We start from the raw sequence: 24,255 nt of genomic DNA, 5'->3' as shown, positions 1-24,255 counted from the left end.
ATTGGCTAGGAATTTTCATGGGTCTCAGACAGAAGTTGTTTTTTCATTAAAATTGTAAAGCCTCTGTATACTTCAAATTTTATTATTACAACTTTTTTCTTCACATAAAATAGTTATAAGTGGATATATTAGCTTTTATGCTAAAGTAGATATTGTGCCTAGTGACAGTGAAGCAGAGAGTGAGCGCTTCTTGGATCCCTCACAGATACCCTAGAAGGTGGAGAGTATCTCCCTGTTATGAGGGCTTGAGAACTGTTAGCATGTTTTTCAAGCAGTGTTCGTGGCTAAGGGTTTAAAGCAGCTAGAGCGTCAGTAGGTCTAATCCTCAGTAAACAGAAAAAAAAAAAAAAAAAAGATTAAGAGCTGACTTAGGAAAAAACTGAGATTACACAGAGCAAATTCTTGCCCAGTATGGTGCTGCATGCATTTAATCCCAGCACTCAGGAGTTAGGGACAAGAGGATCGGTATAAATCTGAGGCCAGCCTGGTTGGTCTACATAGTAAGTTCCAGTTCCACCAAGGCTATATATTGAGACTCTGTCTCAAAATAACAACAAACCCAAACCAACAAAAAAGTTCTAGAAAAATATACACCAAACTTTCTAGGAGTTACTTCTGGTCAAAAAAAAAAAAAAAAAATCGACCGGAAAAAAACAAAAAAACACCTCTGCAAAACTTTGGGAAAGATCTTTTTTTTTTCTGAGACAAGGTTTCTCTGTATAGCCCTGGTTGTCCTGGAACTCACTTTGTAGATCAGGCTGGCCTCGAACTCAGAAATCTGCCTGCCTCTGCCTCCCAAGTGCTGGGATTAAAGGCGTGCGCCACCACGCCCATCAGGAAAGATCTTTGTGTGGAGCAGTTACTATAGTTCATATAGAGCCCAGGGTTTCTGGACTGATAGTTTTATTTGTATATAGACTCCTGTTTTTCAAGTACCTATTGGTGTTAGGTTATCTGAAACAAACCATACTCAAGTAATAACTATTTCTGCTTTCATCTTGAATAGGGTAATTATTTTGAAACAGCCATGGTTATGTAATCTAAAGAAATTTATTTATTTTTTTTAAAGATTTATTTATTATATATAAGTACACTGTAGCTGTCTTCAGACACTCCAGAAGAGGGCATCAGATCTTGTTACGGATGGTCGTGAGCCACCATGGGGTTGTTGGGATTTGAACTCCGGACCTTTGGAAGAGCATTCAGGTGCTCTTACCCACTGAGCCATCTCACCAGCCCCTAAAGAAATTTATAAAGTAGGGCCTATTAGAAGTAATCTTCAGACCCTAACTAATGCTATCCTCTTACCTGTAGTGATGGTGTCTGGGACCCTGAGAAGTGGCATGCCTCTCTCTACCCAGCCTCGGGGCGGAGCTCACCAGTGGAAAGTCTGAAGAAAGAGGCAGAGTCAGATCGACCTTCTCTGGTGCGCAGAATAGCAGGTAAGTGTACAAGCATTTATTAATGGTAGTGTCATTTGGAGAACATGCTCCTGGTTGCTGCTTGCTTTCTTAGCCCCTAGTGTTTTACATATCAAAGAGATATGTCATTAGAAACTTCATTTACCAGCTGTACTTTTCATAATGAGCAGAATAAAATCATAGTAGTAGTCTTCCTATAACTGTGGCAAGTTGGACTATGCGTTTGAATTCTAAAGTACCATTGTCTTTGCTGGTGTGCAAGTGTTTGACAGCTTAATGCATGTGGAATCACCCAGATTCCAGATCACACAAGCTTCCACGACACATGCAGGGAGTATTTATTTAGCCTTGGTGCCTGCCTGCCTGCCTGTGAGGGACTGTCTTCATTAGGTTAACTGATTGATATGAGAAAACCTGTCTTAACTGTGGGTGGGACTATTCTCTGGGGATTTATATGAAATGGAGAAAGTGAGCACACATTCATTCATATCTTCTTCCTGATTCTGTATTAAATGTCATCAGTTGTTTGAAGCTGTTTCTGCCTTGACTTTTTTGCTATTATGGACTGTATCCTTGAACTATGAGCCAGAATAAGCCCCTTCTCCCTTAAGTACTTCAGTACCTTTTATCACACTAGGAAAGTAAGCTAAGACAGCTGGGGATATAGTGCAGATCGTAGTGTGCTTGTCTCCTGTCTTAGTTAGGGTTTTGCTGCTGTGAACAGACACCATGACCACAGCAACTCCTGTAAGGACAATATTTAATAGGAACTGGCTTATAGGCTCAGAGGTTCAGTCCATTATCATCAAGGCAGGGGCATGGCAGCATACAGGCAAGCATGGTGCAGGGAGAACTTGAGAGTCTTCATCTGAAGTCCATTAGGAGAAGACAAGTTCCCACGTGGTTAGGAGGAGGGTCTTAGAGTCACACACAGCAGAACAGTGGTGGCGCACGCCTTTAGTCCCAGAACTTGGGAGGCAGAGGCAGGCGGATTTCTGAGTTCGAGGCCAGCCAGGGCTACACAGAGAAACCCTGTCTTGAAAAACCAAAAAAAAAAAGGCGGCGGTCCGGGGGCTGTGGGCCGCACTGCCGCCCTCTTGGAGGCAGGCCGGGCAGACGGCGGCAGCCATGTTTGTGGCGTGCAGCATCGCGGTGGACCACAAGGACCTCATCCACGATGTGTCTTTTGACTTCCATGGGCTCGGATGGCCACCTGCTCCAGCGATCAGAGCGTCAAGGTGTGGGATAAGAGTGAGAGCGGAGACTGGCATTGTACAGCTAGCTGGAAGACACATAGTGGATCTGTATGGTGTGTGACATGGGCTCATCCTGAATTTGGACAAGTTTTGGCTTCCTGTTCATTTGACCGAACAGCAGCTGTATAGGAAGAAATAGTAGGAGAATCCAATGATAAACTTCGAAGACAGAGTCACTGGGTGTCCACTCTAGTGGACAGCAAAACATCTGTTACTGATGTGAAATTTGTTCCCAAACATATGGGTCTGATGTTAGCAACCTGTTCAGCAGACGGTATAGTAAGAATATATGAGGCTTCAGATGTGATGAATCTCAGCCAGTGGTCTCTGCAGCACAAGATCTCATGGAAGCTGTGCTGCAGCTGTGTCTCTTGGAACCCTTCTAGCTCTCGTTCCCCCCCCCCCCATGGTCACTGTGGGAAGTGATGACAGCAGTCCAAATTCAATGGCCAAGGTTCAGATTTTTGAATACAATAAAAATACCAGGAAATATGTGAAAGCTGAGACTCTTATGACAGTCACAGATCCTGTCCATGATATTGCATTTGCTCCAAATTTGGGAAGATATTTCCACATCCTGGCAGTAGCAACCAAAGATGTAAGAATTTTCACATTAAAACCTCTGAGGAAAGAACTTACTTCCTCTGGTGGTCCAACAAAATTTGAAATCCATATTGTGGCTCAGTTTGATAATCATAATTCTCAGGTCTGGAGGGTGAGTTGGAACATAACAGGGACGGTCCTAGCATCTTCAGGAAATGACGGCTGTGTTAGGTTGTGGAAAGCTAATTACATGGACAATTGGAAGTGTACTGGTATTTTGAAAAGGTAACGGGAGCCCAGTAAATGGGAGTTCTCAGCTGGGAAACTCAAATCCTTCACTGAGCTTAAATATTCCAAATTTCAAAATTCATTAATTGGAGCTTCTGCTAGCAGAAAGCACAGCTGAGCACAAGCTGGCTGGAGTAACTTTGCTGTTTTGCTGCTTGTTGCATGCACACAGGATTGGAAATCAACTCCTTTTCCCCTTTCCCAGCGCCTTTTGATCTCTTCCAAGATGCACCAGCAGCCTGTTCACTACTACACACAGTCCAAAAGGCCTTTAAAGTGACAGTGAATATAACCTTTGTACTAGCCAGCCTCCTAACACTATAAATGGAAAGGCTTTTTGTTGACACATCATCACCAAAACAAAATTTTGGGATGTTCTGGAGACTAACTTGGGAAAACATTGCTATTATTCTCATAAGCAGTTGGGAGGAGGGAAAATATAATTTTATTCCATTTGGAGAATATAGGAATATGTCTTTTATTTTCTAAAACAATAAGCTAAAATGATGAGTTTTTATAATTTTAATTTGAAAATAGAATAAATATTTTCTTAAAAAACAAAAAAAACAAAAAAAAAGTCTCACACACAGTGACACACTGTGGCCATACCTCCAAATAGTGCCACTCCTTGGGCCTAGCATATTCAAACTATCACACCTGCTGTGCATACATGAAGCCCTAGGTTTAATTTCTAGCACTGAATAAATTGGGCATGGTAGTTCAAGCTTCTAAGCACCCAGGAAGTCAAAATAGGAGGATCAGAAGTTTGAACTTATCCTCAGTTATACATAGAGACTGGTCTAAATGAGACCCTGTCTCACCTTCTGGAAAGAGCTGTTTGTTGAGAGCTAGTTGTTTATGTCTTTAATCCCATCACTCGGGAGGTAGAAACCAGGCAGATATCTGTGACTTTGAATGGTAAGACACTGAAAAATAATTAAAGTAAGACAAAAAGCTGTTTTGGTTTTTAAAAAAGAGGCTAAGACAGGTTTTTCTTACTTGGGCTCTGTTTCAGGTTAGTTTTTTTGTTTTTTGTTTTGTTTTGTTTGTTTGTTTTTTTGCTGTTTTGTTTTGTTTTTGTTTTTTTTTTGTTTTTTCAAGACAAGGTTTCTCTGTGTAGCCCTGGCTGTCCTGGAACTCACTCTGTAGACCATGCTGGCCTCAAACTCAGAAATTCGTCAGGTTAGTTTTTTTGTTTGTGACATGCTTTTCTATTTCTTTTTAAAAAATAAATTATATATATATATATATATATATATATATATATATATATATATATATATATATACACACACACATATATATACATATATATGTATATATATATTCACTTTACATTCCAGTCACAGCTCCCCTCCCTCCTCTCTTCCCAGTCCTACCCTTATAAATCCATCCTCCATTGCCCCTCCCCTTCGTAGAGAAGTGGAGCTCCCCTTGGGTACCAACCATCCCTGGACATCTAGTCCCAGCAGGACTAGTAGGCACATCCTCTCCCATTGAGAACCAACCAGGGAGTCCAGGTAGGGGAAGGGGATCCTGTGCCGGAACAGAGATCGAGACAGCCCCTAGTCCAGTTGTTACTGGACCCACATACAGACCAAGCTGCACATTTGCTACAAATGTGTAGGGGGTCTAGGTCCAGCTCCTGCATGCTCCCTGGTGGGTTGCCTCTGTGAGTCCCCATGGTTCCAGATTAGTTGACTCTATGGGTCTTCTTGTGACATGCTTTTCTTACCTTTATTGAAGTTGAATTTACATATAGAACCCTTGAACCCTTACATACAACATGCTTTTGATGTTCTGATACGTTTCTCTGTATGAAACCCTTACCACAATCAAAATAATAAGTATTCTTGTTCTCTCATAAGTACTCTAATGTTTGATTTCCTCCTTTTTAACCTATCTCTTTACCTTAGAAATGAACTGCCCTTCTAGATGAGTTTACACTCCTAAAATTGTATCTGATTAGAATTGTCACCATACATTTTCTTCAGTGATGCTTCTTTCTGGAAACAAGGTTACTCTGTAGATCAGGCTGGACTCAAACCTTATACCCCTGGGTCAGTCTCATGAACTATATAGCTGGCTTTATCCATGTTGTTGAATGTGTAGTTCATTTCGTTTTATTGCTTAATAATATTTCATTGTATAAATTCATCATTATATTGATTTATCTGTGAATAGTAATTTGAGTTTTTTGTTTGGTTGGTTTTTTTTTTTTTTTTTTTTTTGGTTCATTTTTTACTTAGGTGTTTTGTTTTTTAATCACTGTGGGTTTTTTTTTATGTTTTATTTTTATTTTATGTACATTGAAGTTCTGCCTTGCATGTATGTCTTTGTAAGTGTGTTGGATCCTCTGAAACTGGAATTACAGACAGTTGTAAGCTGCATTGTGGGTGCTAGAAATTGAATCTGGGTCCTTTGAAAGAGCAGCCAGTGCTCTTAATCAATGAGCCATCTTTCCATCCCCCTATTTCTGAGTTTTTATATCCTGTGGTTTTGTGTTTCTCTGAGAAATGTACTTAGAATTTTGTTCTCCCAGCCTTGAATTTCTTTTTTTTTAAAATTATTTTATTAGATATTTTCTTCTTTTCAGTCTTGAATTTCTAAATTGTGTCTTGAAAAAACAGTTTTAAACTTGAAGCAAACCTTGCTTACCAGGCTTTCTTAGTGGATAACACTCTTGTTGCTGTGCCTCAAAAACACTTTGCCTAGAAAACATCAGCAAAGGTTTTCTCTTATAGTTTAGGTTGCACATCTAGATGCATTAAAATTAAGTATTGAGGGGTTGGAGAGATGGCTCAGCGGTTAAGAGCACTGACTGCTCTTCTGAAGGTCCTTAGTTCAATTCCCAGCAACCACATGGTGGCTCACAACCATCCGTAACAAGATCTGGTGCCCTCTTGGAGTGTCTGAAGACAGCTACAGTGTACTTACATATAATAAATAAATAATTAAAAAAAATTAAGTATTGAATATGGAACCAAGTTTAAAGTTATTTGTTGTTTTGAAACAGGCTGAGTTTGAACTCAGTAATATTCCTATTTCAGCATCCTACATGTTAAGATTACAGGCATACCAATTTACTATAAAGTTCACTTTTTGTGTGAATATTTTTCTTTTCACTATTGCTTTTTAAGCATTTTTTCAAATACATGTCTTATTAATAGACAAAAGATTAGCTAAAATTGTGTTCATAAAATTTTAGTTATACAAAAAGTAGATTAATCATAGAAAGTCATTTATTATGAAATACATTTGTTTCCCTGAAGAAAAAATATTTTAAATTTTAATATGAAAAGTTAATTATAAGGAGCTAACTCATTGGTAAAGGCACTTGTTCCCGAGCCTGACAACTTGAGTTTAGTCTTCAAAGACTGTCACCATGGAGGAAGAAAAGAGCCTGTCCCCACAGGTGCCCTCCATGCATTCACACACTATAATATAATATAATATAATATACCCTGAATCTGTTGGTGAGCCCAGTTGCTGAGGACATGGTATCTAAGGTGTTGGTTTGCTTACCTTTCCTTTTCTGGCATCTTTTCAGATCCACGAGAGCGAGTGAAAGAAGATGACCTAGATGTTGTTCTCAGCCCACAGAGACGAAGCTTTGGAGGTGGCTGCCATGTGACAGCTGCTGTTAGCTCCCGACGATCTGGCAGTCCATTGGAAAAAGACAGTGATGGGCTTCGCCTGCTTGGTGGACGAAGGATTGGCAGTGGAAGGATAATTTCTGCCCGGGCCTTTGAAAAGGATCACCGTCTCAGTGATAAGGACCTGCGAGACTTGAGAGACCGAGACCGAGAGAGGGACTACAAGGACAAACGTTTCAGGGTTTGTCCTCTAACTCTCTTTGTTCTCAAGAGCTTGGAAATTTTTTTCTTAAGGTTTATTTAGTATATATACAGTACTCTGTCTGAAGAGGCCATCACATCCCATTACTGATAGTTATGAGCCACCGTGTGGTTCCTGGGAATTGAACTCAGAACTTGGAAGAGCAACCAGTGCTTTTAACAGCTGAGCCATCTCTCCAGTCCCAAGTGCCTGGAAATTTGATGCTCGCCTCCTTTGTACTGCATTTCTCTGTTGTTGCTCTCATGATGGTTCAAACCCAGGACCCCACACTTGTCGGTAAGTGCCCGAGCCTAGTTTGAGTTACATCCACCAAACATCCTCCAACCCCCACCCCCAACCCCAAGTTACTTTGAGAAGCTGGGGATCACAGACCATTCACAGTAAACATGGAGAACTCAGATGGCAGTGCAAGAGTGGGGCTACACTTCAGATGCACAGCACAGCATCTGCATTTCAGCTTCTGTCATCAATTCATTATACTGGCTACAGTGTTGCCTTAGAACTTTACAGTCTTTCAAGTCTTGCTCTTTGTACTTTTTCAGAGGGAGTTTGGAGATAGTAAACGTGTCTTTGGTGAGCGTAGAAGAAATGATTCATATACTGAGGAAGAACCAGAATGGTTTTCAGCTGGACCCACCAGTCAGTCTGAAACCATAGAGCTGACTGGCTTTGATGATAAGATTCTAGAGGAGGATCACAAAGGGAGAAAAAGAACAAGGCGACGGACTGCCTCTGTGAAAGAAGGTCAGTACCAATTTTCAACTTGTTTTGAAATAATGACTTGAGGATTATTTTAATTGCACAGGTAGAGATGGGTGCCAGTTTCTAAATGGTAAGTTTTTAGTGTTCTGGCTTTATTTTTTGGGTCTATTTGTAAATTCATTGCTTGCCAAATCTTTTAGGTATACCTTTATCATGATTATGAAATATACTCATAGCCGGGCAGTGGTGGCTCACGCTTTTAATCCCAGCACTTGGGAGGCAGATGCAGGAGGATTTCTGAGTTCGAGGCCAGCCTGGTCTACAGAGTGAGTTCCAGGATAGCCAGGGCTACACAGAGAAACCCTGTCTAGAAAACAACAACAACAACAAAAAACCCACAAGCAAACAAAGAAATATACTCAGACTTGAGGTGGAGAGATGGCTCAGAGGTTAAGAGTACTATCTACTCTTCCAGAGGTCCTGAGTTCAATTCCCAGCAATCACATGGCAGCTCACAACCAGCTATAATGAGATCTGGTACCCTCTTCTGGTGTGTAGGCATACATGCAGACAAAAAATTGTATACATAATAAATAAATAAATCTTAAAAAAAAAAAAAAAAAAAAAAAGCCCTCAGACTTGGAGATTGAGAGATGCTCAGAGGATAAGAGTACTGGCCTTTCTTCCAGAGGTCTTGAGTTCAATTCCTGGCAACCACATGGTGGCTCATAGCCATCTATAATAAGATCTGGTGCCCTCTTCTGACATACAAGTATACATGCAGGCACAACACTATATACATAATAAATAAATAAATCTTTGAAAAAATAAGGACTTAGACTTGGCTAGAGAGATGGTTCAGTGGTTAAGATGGTTGACTGCTTTTCCAGAGGACCTGGGTTTAATTTCTAGTACCCACATGATAGCTTATAACTGTAACTCTAGGTCCAGGGGATCCAACACCCACATACAGACATACATGCAGGTAAAACACCTATGTACATAATATAAAAATAAATTTTATAATAGAAAAAAAGAACTTAGATTCTACTCGTTACTTATTTCAAGTATAGTTGAAAAAAAAATACATGTTTTAACAGATAATAGGTGATGGAAAACCTCTTAATGATAATTAGTGTCAACTTCCAAAGAAGTTATTACAAACTTGGAAATAAGCTAATGACATATATTTTAAAGTGAGAATAAAGGAGACATCACAGTTCTTTTCTGTTTTCTTTGTTTTTGTGCACTTTAAGTGCAGTAGGCTTTTTTTCTTTTTTTAACATGTGTACATATCCTGATTTAGGGAATTCTTAGGAGATTCTGAGCTTGTTCTTGTTTGAGACAGGGTTTCTCTGTGTGGACAGTTCTGGAACTAGTTCTGTAGACCAAGCTGGCCTCAACCTTAGAGATCTACCTGCCTCTACCTCCTAAGAGCTTGGATTAAAACCCGGCACCAACACCACCCACCCAGGAGATTCTGCTCAATTGCCTTTGAGAGATACCATTGTCTCACTCCACCAGAATGAAGTAGCATCAGCCAGTGTGGCTGTTTAACTGATGTTAGAGACCAAGCTTCTGTAGAACGTAATGTTTTCTGTGACTGAGATAAAATTCAAGTGTCAGCCATTCATGCAGGGTTTTGTTCTGGGACAAGGTCCCATGTAGCCCAGACTGGCACCAAACCCAGTGTGTAGCTGAAGGTGGCCTTGGACTGTACTGCACCATAATCTTTAGTACTGGGCTTATAGATTTGTCATCAAGGCCATTGTTGTTTGTTTTCTTAATGTATTTTGTGTGTTTGTTGCTGGAGGTATTATCAACTCAGAACCTTCGTGTATACTGGGCAGACACTCTAGTCTGAGCTACATCCTAGCCCAGCAGTGTTTCTCTTCAGTTTCTTTTGTGTTATTGCCAGGTCCTTGAACTTGTAAAGCAAATACTCTACCACTGAGGGATATCCTTAGTCCTTCGTTGGTTTTCTGTTGGCTTGAGGTTTGCTTTTTTGGTTGGCTTTTTTTGTTTTGTTTTGTTTTTAAGATTTACTTATTTATTTTAAGTAAATGAGTACACTGTAGCTGTCTTCTAACACACCAGAAGAGGGCATCAGATTTCATAACAGATGGTTGTGAGCCACCATGTGGTTGCTGGGAATTGAACTCAGGACCTGAACAGTCAGTGCTCTTAACAGCTGAGCCGTTTTTGACATAGGATCTGACTTGGAAATGTAATCATGGATAACTTTGATCTTCTGGTTTCCCTTCCTCCACCTGAGTTCTGGAATTACAGGCATGTGCTAGTTTTATGCAGAAGAGGGGAATTGAACTGAGTGGTTCATACATGCTTTGTTTTGTATTAGGTTAGGCTTTTCAACTTTGCTTTTTTTCTTTTGTTTGTATATATGCACATATGCACTAAGAGGCCTGAAGTGCCGCATCAGCAGGCAACTCTGATTCCTGACGCAGGCACTAGAATCTGAACCAAACATCCTCAGGAGAGCAGTGTGGCTCTTAGCCACTGCGCCATGATGTTGTGTTGGTGTGTGTGAGTGTATGTGTGTTTCAAGCACTTGAAAATAAGTGGTTTTGGGGTTTTGTCCTTTTTTTTTCTGTTTTGGTCATATTTTGCTGAGTTTCAGATATTCCTGGCCTTGAAGAATAAGACAGCTGATTAGAGTAGGTTATCAGTCTGTAAAGATCTGTCTCGGTAGAGAATTGCTGTAATAAATACCAGTATTTTATAAAGGGGAGATCAGTGTACTTAATAAATTTTTTTTTCAAGGCAGGGTAGGTTTTCTAGGAGTAAAAGTCAAACTTTACATTGGTAGTGGACTGTAGCCAACCTTATAGACAAGTAAAAATTGCCCACATACAGTGATACCAGATGCATGCATAAACAGTTCCAAATAGTTTGGCTTCAGAAGCTTAAGTTACCCACATCAAGCAGCTCAAAAACACATGTATATGTTATTAACTCCCCAAGAGGGAGCCAGTGCCCTCTTCTCTGGCCTTCCAGATACCTGCACACATCGTGCCATCTAATATACACACAGACACACACACACACAAGCTAACTAAAATATAATTTTTTAAAATTTTTATTTATTTTTTGGCTTTTTCAAGACAGGGTTTCTCTGTGTAGCCCTGGCTGTCCTGGAACTCACTCTGTAGACCAGGCTGGCCTTGAACTCAGAAATCTGCCTGCCCCTGCCTCCCAAGTGCTGGGATTAAAGGCATGCGCTACCACTGCCCAACTAATTATTTCTTTTTTTAAGAAAACCCACTATACTGTAGAAAACTTGGCATCTTTACGAGTGGGGCCACAGTCCTTTTCCTACTCTGTTAGTGTTCTGGCTACTTAGCAAGGATTTTTTTCTCTTCCAGTTCCCAGAGAAAGGATACTAAATGGTTTATTATAAGTGTTGTACTGGCTGGGCTTGGTGGCTCATGCCTTTAATCCCAGCACTCGGGAGGCAGAGGCAGGCGGATTTCTGAGTTTGAGGCCAGCCTGGTCTACAGAGCGAGTTCCAGGACAGACAGGGCTAAACAGAAACCCTGTCTAGAAAAAAAAAAAAAAAAGAAGTGTTGTACCTACAGAAGAAGTCTGTTTGCAGTCATGTGTGTCTTCTCCATGTATATTGATGATTATAGGCACAGAGTAAGACTGGGCTATGTACCTGAACAGGTGGTTTCTGTCTTGGTTTGTTTTCAGGCATAGTGGAGTGCAATGGAGGGGTAGCTGAAGAGGACGAGGTGGAAGTCATTCTGGCGCAGGAGCCCTCTGCTGATCAGGAAGTTCCAAGGGATGTCATCCTACCTGAGCAGTCCCCAGGAGAATTTGACTTTAATGAATTCTTTAACCTTGATAAGGTGCCATGCTTGGCTTCGGTGAGTATAACAACACATTTGCAAACATGGATGGAGGGGTCAGAGGATGGCTCAGTGCATAAAACCCTTGCTGTGCAAGTATGAAGACTGAATGAAATGTAGATTTCTAGAACTCAAGTAAATGTTGGGGCAGCATGGTGGTCCTCCTGTAATCCCAGCTCACAGAAAGTGGGGACAGGTTTCTTGGAGCAAGCTAGGTAACTGAACTACCTCTGTTGGTGACCTCTCAGCTCAAATGAGAGACCCTGGCTCAGTTTATAAAGTAGAGAGTGAATAAAATGCCTAACATCAGCCTCTTGACCTCTACTTACACACAGCATATGCACCCAAACATGTGTGTGTGTGTGTCCCCACACAGGAATGTCCATATAGACCTGCCACACACATACATGCACGCACACTCATGCACAAAATAAAAATAAACATGTACAGAATCTGGATGTGGAGGTATGCACTTATAATCTTAGTACTTGGGATGCTACGACAAGAGGAGTTTGAGTCTGAGGTTAGCTGGAGCTACATGGTCATTTAAACGCCTTCCTGACTGCATAGTAAAACCCATCTCAAAAAACTGTTGTGCTGGGATTAAAGGAGTGCGCCACCAGGCCTGGCTATAAAAATTCTTAGTAGATAAAGAATTTTACTTTTAAAATGGTTTGGTTTTGCTATGGGTCGGTGCACACATGAGCTACAGGTGGAGGTCAGAGGACAGCTTTGTGGAGTTGGTTCTCTCCTTCCACCTGCCATGGGTTCAGGTCACCAGGCTTGTACTGCACGTCCTTTTACCTGCTGAGCCATGTCATTGGCCCCCAAAGTTTACACTTTTAAACATCAGAACAGTAGTTAACACCTTTTGGGGTGTGTTTGTTTTCGTTTGGCTTTGGGTTTAGTTCCTGTTTACACCAAAGTAGTTGTATTTTGCCTGCACTCATTTGTTCCACTAAGAAGTTTCATTTCTGGGTCAGCAGTGTCAAAGGAAGTTTCAGAGTTGGTGGCTTAACATTTAACCTTCATGGTCTTTCACCTTGCCCCTTTGTCTTTCTTATCAGATGATAGAAGATGTTCTGGGGGAAGGATCAGTCTCTGCCAGCCGCTTCAGTAGGTGGTTCTCTAACCCAAGCCGGTCGGGGAGCAGATCCAGCAGTCTTGGATCCACACCCCATGAAGAACTTGAGAGACTGGCAGGTAAGATGACTTCACGTTCTAGCCTTGTATGTCAAGTGAGCCTCCCCTGCCATGCTTCTAGGGTTAAAGAGGCTTTAGATATGGAAAAGCCTTCAGTTTCTATTCTCTTTATGCTGTAGAAGGGATGTTTTCAATTCTCAATGGGACCAATTGTGACATTTATTTACAAAATCAGGTTTGGAGCAAGCCGTCCTCTCTCCTGGACAGAACTCGGGGAATTATTTTGCTCCTATACCATCGGAAGACCATGCTGAAAATAAAGTGGACATTTTAGAAATGCTACAGAAAGCCAAAGTAGATTTAAAACCTCTTCTTTCTAGCCTTTCTGCAAATAAAGAAAAACTTAAGGAGAGCTGTAAGTATTTGTTGAGAATCTGATATAGCTATTTTAAGTTCACGCTTTCTTAAATGTTCTAAGAAAAGAATAGTTTTAATGTACTTCTCATCAAGTCACGAGCATGTCAGGAATTTAGTTAGTGTTTTTCAAAAAGGTCCAAGCATGGTGCCACACAGCCTTGAATCTTAAGCTCTGGCTAGACTAGAACTTGCTATGTAAGTCAACTCAGAGAACCTCTGGCCTCTGCCTCCAGCGTGCTGATATTAAAGGGGAGCACCATACCTGTCCTCTCTGACCTGTCTTCTCTGGTTTTTCCTTTTCGCTGCAGTGAAAGTTTCTGTCCTCCCAAGCATAGCTTGCCTGTTCCTCACAACACTGTAGCAATTTGCCATGTTCTCACTTAGGCAACAAGTTAATTCCTTGAGACCACAGTACAGCCTTGTTGCTGTTAAATTGTCTGGATTCTTGTGCCTGGTAGCAAAGTCTGGAGAGATTTATTACAAAGTATTTTTCTATGTGACACACAGGATCATGTTTTTTGAGACAGTGTTTCTTTATGTAGTTCTGCTTTTCCTAGAACTCACTATGTAGACATCTTACCAAGGTTTGACATCTCATACCCCTTAGTTCTGCCATCCCAGGTTCTAGCATCTAAATATTTTTGGTGTGGTTTATTCCATTTCTTCCCCCTTTTTTTTCTTTTTCAATTTAAGATGTTTTATTTATATGAGCACACTGTAGCTGTCTTCAGACACACCAGAAGAGAGCATCAGATCTCATTATAGATGGTTGTGAGCCACCATGTGGATGCTGGGAATTGTGAGCTGTCTAGTGTGGCTGCTGGGAATTGAACTCAGGTCCTCTGTAGAAACAATATGGGCTCTTAATCACTGAGTCATTTCTTCAGGCATGGGTCACTCTCCCTCTCTACTACCAACCCCCGTTTTGTTTTTGAGACTGGGTCTCTTTAGTCCTAGCTGTCCTGGACCTCACTATGTATGGCTGGCCTGTGCCCTCTTGAGTCCTGGGATAAAAGGTGTGCACTGCGGTACTCAGCCATCTCTTTCAGTGTATGTAATTTCAGCCTTATTCCTAACTGATCTTAAGTGTTCAGGTTGCCTATTTTAGTGTTAGCCCTTTTGACAGCCTCACTTCAGTTACAAAATAGTTGTCATTGGTAGCCAATGAGAATTCTTTCTAAATACCCTTTGCTTGGTGTAACAAGAACTTTCTCAACTTCTCAGCACATTCAGGGGTTGTACTTTCAGTGGAAGAGGTAGAAGCAGGGCTGAAGGGCTTGAAAGTGGACCAGCAAATGAAGAATTCAACTCCCTTCATGGCAGAACATTTAGAGGAGACCCTGAGTGCTGCGAGTAGCAACCGACAGCTCAAGAAAGATGGAGATATGACTGCTTTCAACAAGCTAGTGAACACCATGAAGGCAAGTGGGACTTTGCCTACCCAGCCCAAAGTCACTGTAAGTATTCAGTACACCTCACCCAGCCTCTTTCCCTGTTTCTGTATCACCTCCCACTGCAATAATAAATGGGTTTAATAAAGGTATTCCGAGTAGTTTGGAAATTTCTTTAGAAGTTGTTTGGCCTTTTGGAAATTTCTGTAGAAGTTGTTTGTTCCTTAATTATCAATATTGATTTGCTATTAGAAAAAGCACATCTGTGGATAATGTGTATGTTTGGGACATACACTCAATCATAGGATTATTGAATAATTCAGTGTGTTGCATCAGTTAATACAATAAGTTTATGAGGTTCTTTCCTAAGAAAGGAAAGTAATTGAATTGTGGATTTTTTTTCGCCCAGTTTGGAGAAAAGCATACCTAGTATGTGGGGTTATCGATGCAAAAGGGAGACTAAAATAAATTGATTGCTTGTGCTGAACTGAGCACAGTGTTGTGTGCCTATAACCCTAGCGTCTGAGAGGATCAGGAAGTCAGGACCAGGGAGGGCCACCTGATTGATACCCAGTTATTTTACTTTGTTTTTGTCTTTGTCAGAGATTGACCTGCCTCTGCCTCCTGAGTGTTTAAAGGTCTGTGCCACATCTCAGGTTACACCAGACAACTCAAAGGAGAAAGATCCTATAAACTGGTTCAAAGTTATTACCACACAAAGAAGTACTAGATATCCAGCTGGGCCTGGTGGCGCACACCTTTGATCCCAGCACTCGGGAGGCAGAGGCAGGCAGATTTCTGAGTTCGAGGCCAGCCTGGGCTACAGAGGGAGTTCCAGGACAGCCAGGGCTACACAGAGAAACCCTGTCTCAAAAAACCAAAAAAAAAAAAAAAAAAAAAAAGTACTAAATATCCATGCTGTCAAATGAGGTGTGATGTCGCACATCCTAGCATTTGGGGGATTAAGGCAGAAGGATTATAAATTGAAGGCCAACCTGAACCACCTATTAAGTTTATGCTAGCACGAGGTGCACAGCAAGACAGAGTTCATACAACTTAGCTCTCCTGCTGTCCTTTCTTGTTTCCCTGGGGGATTGGCACTGATTAGTTCTTATTCAAATCCTGTCAGTAGGGTTTGTTTTTCCTTTCAGTGTGAGTCTCCAAAGAAGTGGAGGCAGAGGAGCTGGGATCAGTTGGGAGGAGGAAGCAGGAGAGAAGGGCAAGTTTGAGACCAACTTGGGCTCCATAAACAATCTTGAAGGAAGGAGAAGGGAGTTCAGTATTTCATAACTCAACCTTTGATTGTTTTTACACAATATTGACCTTAAGTTGTGAGTACACTTGGTTTGATGTTAGAGTGTCCATGCTTTTATGTATCCCTAGTTTCAGGTGTGGTGAGGAAGTGAGCCTCTGACACCTGGTAATGAGCGACAAATATTACACAAACTCAGAATTGTATCTGTGTTGGCTTGGTTTGCATGTGGGGTCCTGCTCTTCCGTGAAAGTCAGTGTCTTTAGTCCAAACTGCTGGGTGCTAGTTCTCATCTGACTGTCCATCTAAATAATGAAGTTCATCTCCAACTCTCTTACATGAAATTGCAGACTCCTGCACATGTGATAAGTCATGAAGTAAGTTGCCTATTTATTCAAATCATCTGCACTTAACCCTAATTCTAAAAAGGCTTGGAAATGGACTTGGATAGATCTATCTACTGGGAGGGGAATTGCGTCAGAAAGTACTTCTGACTGAGCTCAGTGGTTGCACAGTATTCAGACATACATTGGGGGGCTGGAGAGGGGTGCAGGTTAGACATACAAAGCAAAATGATTGGCAGATTCAGAGCAGAGGAGGTTGAATTTTGTCATGCATATGAGTAATTTTAAGGAGCTTAACTTAAAATAGTAACATTTAAGTTTCTGGAGTTTCTTGGGTTTTGTATGAGGGTCTCTGTTGGTCTGGCTGTCTGAAATTCACTATGTATACCAGGCTAACTTTGAACTCAGATCCACTTGTCTCTGCCTTCCAAGTGCTGGGATTTAAGGGCACATGCTACTTTTCTAGGCCAAAACTTTGAAATGGTAACAATTCTGGTCAAATTTGCATGTTGTTCATTATTTTTGTTTTAGTTTGTAATGCTTAGGAACTTAGCACATTCTAGAAAAGTTCTGTGCCTCTTGCCTAGTTCTTAGCCATTTTTTTGTGAAGCTCATCCTTGCTTCAAATTCCTGATGCTTCTGCCTCAACCACCAGTGTGCTAGAAAGAATAGTGTGCACCACTGTCATGCCTAGCTGTCACTTTTCTTTTCTGTTAGTGGTGGTTTGTTTTGTTGTTAAAGATTTTTTCTTTTTTTTTTTTAAATACTTTTTTTAGATTTATTTATTTATTTATTATGTGTAAGTACACTGTAGCTGTCTTCAGACACACCAGAAGAGGGCGTCAGATCTCATTGTGGGTGGTTGTGAGCCACCATGTGGTTGCTGGTGCTCTTACCCGTTGAGCCATCTCGCCAGCCCCAAAGATTTTTATTGTTTTAAATATGTGAGTGTTTTATCTGCATGTATGTATATTACATGCATGTTTGTGTCTGTGGAGGCCAGAAGACATCCGATGATCCTGAACTGGAGTAATAGATGGTTGTGAATTGTCATGTGGTACTGGGCATAGCACCCAAGTTGGTCCACTGGGAGAGCAGCTAGTGCTCTTAAGCACTGAGCCCTCTCTCCAGCCCCTTGTTTTTTTAATACTTCAGTCAATAATTTTTGCTGGGTTTTTTGTTTGTTTGTTTTTGTTTTGGTTTGTTTTGGTTTTGGTTTTTTTCAAGATAGGGTTTCTCTGTGTAGCCCTGGCTGTCCTGGAACTCACTCTGTAGACCAGGCTGGCCTCAAACTCAGAAATCTGCCTGCCTCTGCCTCCCGAGTGCTGGGATTAGAGGCATGTGCCACCACTGCCCGGCAATAAATCTTATTAATGACAATGATCAGTAAGGGTTCCTTCCGAATGAAAATCTCATAAATTGTGTCTGAGTGCTCCTCAATCTGACCTTTCTTTGATCGTGGGGACAGGGTGTCTTGATCACAGGAATGGACTACTCTGGCTTTGGGAATATTTCCTGATCACTCTTCATGTACTTGGGAAGGAGCTTTTGAGTGGCATGGAATAAGAGAGAGTTGGTTGAAAGTTTTCTGTGGGACCTGGAGAGATGGCTCAGTGGTTAAGAGCACTGACTATTCTGCCAGAGGTCCTAAGTTCAATTACCAGCAACCACATGGTGGCTCACAACCATCTGTAATGCCCTCTTCTGGTGTGTCTGAAGACGGCATTGGTGTACTCATACATAAAATAAATCTTTAAGAAAGTTTTCTATGACATTGAGCATTATTCTGCTGTTAACGGTCAACTCCCTTGGGAGTTGCATATTTTTTGATATATATGGTCTCCAATCTATAAAGTGTGTTGAAGTTGAAAACTTTTCTTTCTTTTTCTTTTTTTTTTTTTTTTAGCGAACCCTTGAAAGTCACTTGTTGGCCCCTGCTGAAATTCCAGGCCAGCCTGTTTCTAAAAACATCCTACAGGTGTGTTACAGTCTTACACTTACCTCTCAGGGTGACCTGTGTGACAGTCAAAGATACACTGTTGTTGCTATCTAAGGTCATTCTGTTAAGCTGCTAATCCCAATGGACAGGGGTTTGTGTGTGCACAGTGCACAGTGGCTTTAAATGTTTCTGCTTTACCAGTTTGTTGTTTGTTTGGAACTTGATTGTCTAATCTGTGTCTGTAGCACTAACTTAGAGCAAATGTTGGCAGCTCAGCATTTGGGGAAATGTCTTGTGTACAGATGCCAGATCCTCAGTGCTGCAAGGAAGAAGCATTGGCTGGCTCCCAAAAGCGAAGTTAGTTTTCAAAGCTTTTGACTAGAAGGAAGAAGTAGGTTTGTTCACAGGGATCTGGCATTTCTGCCTATAGGAACTTCTGGGTCAACCGGTTCAGAGACCTGCTTCTTCCAATCTTCTCAGTGGCCTTATGGGGAGCTTGGAGCCTACTGCATCTTTATTGAGCCAAAGAGCGCCCTCTCCTCCAATGTCACAGGTGTTTCGAACTCAAGCAGCCTCAGCAGACTACCTTCATCCAAGGATACCATCACCAATTGGTAACTAGTGCTTTAGTAGTTGTGGGGATTGAGCTTGAGCCTCATGCTTATCAGTTAAGCACTCCACCACTGACCTGGGCTCCCAACTAGTAACTGCTCATAAGCTTGCAAGGGGACTGACTATATGTGTTATAGGTGTTTTACTGATTTCTGTAGAGGTGTGTAACCAAGGTGGAAGATAGTTTATTATCTCCTTTAAGTCAACATGTTCATAGTAAACTTCTTTGTATAGCTCTGGTTTTCTTATTTAGAGAATTCAGCTGAACATAGTTAATTTGGATTCTTAGGTCTATCCTCATTTAAGTACTTTAAACTTTAGGAAAGCACTTGAGATGATGAAGTACAAGGATCTCAAATTTTAAGGCCATCCTGGGCTCCATAATGAGTTTGCAGCTACATGGAGGAGCCAGTCACAAGTAATGGCTTTCTGGCCAGCACTTGAAATTGGTAAACAGTGAGCAGTGAAGCCCTGTGGTTGTTACAGAATGTGCCTGCAAGAAGCAGTTCCAGTGGGCTCCTTGCCTTGGCCAGCCATATACCTTAGTATTGTCCACAGTCGTGGAGACTTGGAAGGAGAGTCTCAGAGCACTGGACTCGGCTTTAGCATCAGCTGGCTTGTCAAGCACGGCTGGTGTGTTCTTAGCCCATCCTGAGAGCTCTTAGAAAAGAACACAGGTGACAGAGTAGTGTGAAGGTTACACCAGCAGGAGAGGCCATTAAGAGCCCTGCTTAAAGCCCACATACACATTGTGGGAAGAGAGGGAGAAAGGTATATACTGTTAAGTCCAAAGAAGCAACGCTTCCTGTTGGGCAAGAGCCAACATGCTGGTTGGGTGCTTATGGTTGGCATTCATTGATTCTGAAACTTTCCTGGCAGGTTTCCCATCAGGACCCCAGCAACTACTTGGAGATCCATTCCAAGGCATGCGCAAGCCCATGAGTCCTGTCACAGCCCAGGTCAGGCTGAGCTCTTTCTCTTTGCCTTTTCACTCTTCTCTTTCTTGGAGGGGGGCCGGGGAGAGAATTGAATTGCAACAATGGTGCGTGCTTTGTTCTGCAGTAACTGTTAAGTTCATACAGGGGAGAAAATGGCTGAGTAATTAGTAGTATTTAAATTAAAATTTTCTTCTTTAGATTTATTTATTTTCTGTGTATGAGTGTTTGCTTCCATTTATGTTTCTGCACCATGTATGTGCTCATTGCCCAAGGGATTTTCAGGAAGGCATTGGATCCCCTGGAACTTGAGTTAAGGACAATTGTGAACTGCCTGCCATGGGGGTCTGGGAATTGAACCTAGATATTCTCCAGTAGCAATAAATGTTCTTAACCACTGAGCTGTCTCTCATCCCACTATTTAAATTTTAAAACTATCATTCAGTGGACACCAGCATAACTTAGTTATTTGCAATATTCAATTTTCTCAGCCACTGTTTAAACCATGAGACATACCTTTGTGGAAAACTAATTGAACTTCCTCATTCTTTTACTGATTGTCTGTCCTTTACTACTTCTATTGATCAGATGAGCCAGCTAGAATTGCAGCAGGCTGCTTTGGAGGGGCTGGCCCTACCACATGACCTTGCAGTCCAGACAGCACCCTTCTACCAGCCTGGTTTTAGCAAACCACAAGTGGACAGAACCAGAGATGGGCTCAGAAACAGGTATATTACTTCTGCAGATTTGGGTACTGATTTGTAAATAGTCTTCCTGAGACTGGTAAATCATATACATCATGAATCCTGTATCATAAATATAACTTGCATATGCTGATCCAATGTAAGATAGGTCCAACCCACTGCAGATGCTATTGGTAGAGGAAATATGGTTGAAATCTCCAAGGTCCTCCTGTGTCCCCTTTGTCTGTGTTACCTTTTTACCTCCCTCAAGTGACCACTCTCTAACCTTTAAAAATAATCACTACCTTCATTTTTTTTTATTCTATATATTGCTTTATATTCTTAACTTGTAAATGACTTTTGGGTTCCAGTTAGCTAAATAGTCAGAAGAAGATACTATACATTTTTTTTTTAATTTATAGTGTTTATACCAGTTAATTTTTTTTCAAGTGCTGGAGATTGAAATCAGGGCCTTGGACATATTAGACAAGCACTCTAAGCACATCAGACCCACTAGCTCTTGTTTCTGGGGTTTTTTGGTTGTTTTGAGAGATTTTTTTTCTATCTCTGACTGTTCTGGAACTCACTCTGTAGACCAGGCTGGCTTTGAACTCAGAGATCCACCTGTCTGTGTCTTCTGAGTGCTATGATTAAAGGTGTGTGCTGCCACTGCCTTGCCTTGTTTCTATTTTGTTTTTGTTGTTGGTTGTTTTGAGACATGGGTAGGATCTCACTGTGTATCAAAAAACTAAACTAAATTTGAACTAAAGTTCCTGGCAGTCCTTCTGTGTCTGTTTCTATAGTGATGGGATTGTGAGTGGGTACCATTATGCTCAGCCCAGCCCTTGGTCTTTTGAATCAGGGCCTCAATATGTCTGGCCTTGAACTGTGTAGCCCAGGGGTCCTCAGTCTCTTGGCTTTCCCTCTTGTGTGCTGGGATTCTGGGGATGCTCATCACAGTCTGCTTAGCCATATATTTGAGATGATGAAAAGCAAAACTTGATGTAACTTCCTCTTGTCATAGATTGTATGTACTAACTTACAGATTCACTCTTTGTGTAGGATTGTTTCCGTTTGTTGATAGAGCTAACAGATCCAGGCTTTTTTCTTTTTATGGTGTGTGTGTGTGTCTGTGTCTGTGTCTGTGTCTGTGTGAGTTTATATGTACCATGTGTGTGCAGGATCCCCAAGAGACCAGAAGGGGGAACTGGAACTGGAGTTACAAGTGGCCATGAACTGCCATGTTGGTAGTAGGAGCTGAACCCAGGTCCTCTGGGAAGAGCACTGAGCCCTTGAAACCAATGAGTCATCTCTGCAGCAATGCTTGTTTTGTTGATGCTGTTTTTAACTGTACTCACTACCTTGGGGATGCAATTTTTGTTTTGTTTTGTTTTTGTTTTTTTTGGTCTGTCTCTCTGCTTTTGCCCTGCAGCCTAAGATTATTAACACCCTTGACATTAGAGATGTCATCTGTTTTGTTCACTGTCATTCTTCTGCACTGACAGTGTTGCCTAACACATAAATGCTCTGTTTACAAAAAGGAGTAAATGATAAATTGTATGAAACGTCCAGGTTTGGAGATCTTTCCCATATATACTTAGAATACATTGCCATGTGCTCAGACGTCGCCTCAGGATGTCATAGTTTCTGAATGCTGATTGGAAAGCTTACAGAGCTAGGATCCCAGCATTGCCTGTGAGTCAGAGGACTTTGTTCATTCACTGGAGGTACAGTGAAATACTCACTGGCCAGTGAGTACACATATACTGTTTTCTCAGCCTGTTTCTATGTCCTATTTCCTGTTTTCCTCTAGTATAAGGGAGAATAAATAGAATGGCTGGCAATAGAAATCCCAGAAATGGAGGCAGAACAGGAGGATGTCTTGAGTTCAAGGCCAGCCTGGTCTACATAGTAAGTTTCAGGGTAGTCAGTACTATTTAAAGAGACCCTACCTTTAAAAAGAAAAAAACTTCATGTGGTAGTGCATGATGAAATAACTGATGCTCCTAGGTCTCAGTTTGATTTGAATTAGTGTCTCAGATAGAGCATTGGTTGCATTCCAGGCACTGTGAATTGCTGCTTTCACCTATCTGAAGTACTCTAGCCCCCAGAGTAAAGGCTTCTAAGCCAACCCACAGTGCTGTTTATGACTAAACTATGTACCAGCCTAGAGAACTATATACACCCAAAGCCCTTGATTCCCTGTGCTCTCTGCCTGAACCTTTGTTTCTTCTCCTCTGTGTACCTCTTCCTGTCCTGAAACTGACAAAACAAAGTTCTGACGACCAGTGGGGCTCAAACTCAAAGATCCACCTGCTTCTGCCTGCTGGAATTAAAGCCGAAGTGCCACCACTACCAGACTTCTTAGCTTTGTACTGGTCTCACCTAGCTTCTTCTTTCCTCAGGGTCTCTGGAGTTTCTGGTCCTTCGTTCCTTCTGCTTTATTTCCCCACTATACTTTGTTGGTATCTTACATCTATATCCCTTGGTTTGCCTCAGGTATTGACTGTTCCACTACATAGAGGTTTTCTTTTCTCTCAGAATTTAGCATGCGCTTTTTCATATTTTGAATGTTGAGAAATTAAATTGGATAAGTGAAGGTATGCTGAGTTCCTGGACTGGTCTTGAGTTACATGGTTTTAATTTTAAGCCTTGGCTTTAAGTAGTTTGGAGCTGACTGGCACTGATAATTGATTTGTTTACAGGCAACAGCGAATGTCAAAGTCACCAGCACCCATGCACCGAGGAAATTCCTCTTCCCCAGCTCCTGCTGCCTCCATCACAAGCATGGTCAGTTACCCCTGTCTCTGAAGGCCTTTCAGATCTGTCTTGTCTATTATATCTTACCCTAACCCATTATTCTTGTAAAGAATATCTAGCAGATAGGTGAACTTGTGCCAGATACAACTCATCAGTGCTTTAAAAAATAGCTGGGCCTGGCCTAGTGACATGTACCTTTAGTCTCAGAACTTTGTTTTGTTTTGGTTTGGTTTGGTTTGGTTTGGTTTTGGGTGTTTTGGTTTGGTTTTTCTCTTGAGACAGGGTTTCTCTGTGTAGTCCTGGCTGTCCTGGAATTCACTCTGTAGACCAGGGTGGCCTCAAACTCAGAAATCCACCTGCCTCTGCCTCCCGAGTGCTGGGATTAAAGGCGTGCACCACCACTACCCAGCGACAAATAGAATTTAAGGCCAGCCTGGAAAAGAAAAAGAAAAAAGAAAAGGCCAGCCTGGGGCCTTATGAGGGCCTAGTGTGACCCTCCAAAAAATAAAACAAGATTAGCCATGTGGGAAAGAAGAAGGACAAATGTGAGGCAGGAGATGAGAGAGGAGTGACTGGTCACATGACAGAATCCAGTGACCATGCTGGCGGGTCTGTAAATTGTTCTCTTATGAGTTTATTGGTTTATTTGTGATGATACGTCTAGCTTTACCAGTGAGTTGGGATTTTTGTTTTTGTTTTTAACTGATACAGACTTATCCAATCAAAACTGATTAGACAAGGGGACTAGAATAGTTCTGTGCTTCAGGACTCCATATGAAACTCTGCACTAAATACCCCAGCGGCTCTTGATTTAGAGAAACTCCGGAAGGAATTTTGTTCGT

General features: G+C 41.5%; 1 protein-coding gene and 1 pseudogene across 3 annotated transcripts in view; both read left to right on the top strand.

Moving 5' to 3' along the window:
• Eif4enif1 (eukaryotic translation initiation factor 4E nuclear import factor 1) overlaps window positions 1-24,255 on the top strand; it is a 43,134-nt gene that overhangs the window by 14,805 nt on the left and 4,074 nt on the right. For 2 of the 3 annotated variants that reach the window (XM_029545171.1, XM_029545172.1), the window contains exons 4-15: window positions 1,315-1,442; window positions 7,059-7,345; window positions 7,909-8,110; window positions 11,780-11,955; window positions 13,005-13,140; window positions 13,316-13,495; window positions 14,722-14,954; window positions 18,391-18,462; window positions 18,854-19,037; window positions 19,915-19,994; window positions 20,559-20,698; window positions 23,359-23,443. In XM_029545171.1, the coding sequence (XP_029401031.1) occupies window positions 1,315-1,442; window positions 7,059-7,345; window positions 7,909-8,110; window positions 11,780-11,955; window positions 13,005-13,140; window positions 13,316-13,495; window positions 14,722-14,954; window positions 18,391-18,462; window positions 18,854-19,037; window positions 19,915-19,994; window positions 20,559-20,698; window positions 23,359-23,443 (1,903 nt within the window). The remainder of the gene's footprint in view (window positions 1-1,314; window positions 1,443-7,058; window positions 7,346-7,908; window positions 8,111-11,779; window positions 11,956-13,004; window positions 13,141-13,315; window positions 13,496-14,721; window positions 14,955-18,390; window positions 18,463-18,853; window positions 19,038-19,914; window positions 19,995-20,558; window positions 20,699-23,358; window positions 23,444-24,255) is intronic. The other variant, XM_029545173.1, reaches the window with a different exon arrangement.
• LOC110330412 lies at window positions 2,550-3,932 on the top strand (annotated as a pseudogene).

Source organism: Mus pahari, chromosome 13 (assembly GCF_900095145.1).
Source record: "Mus pahari chromosome 13, PAHARI_EIJ_v1.1, whole genome shotgun sequence".
NCBI lineage: Eukaryota > Metazoa > Chordata > Mammalia > Rodentia > Muridae > Mus > Mus pahari.
The sequence above is the reverse complement of the archived record's forward strand: the minus strand, read 5'-3'. Positions and strand labels throughout refer to the sequence as shown.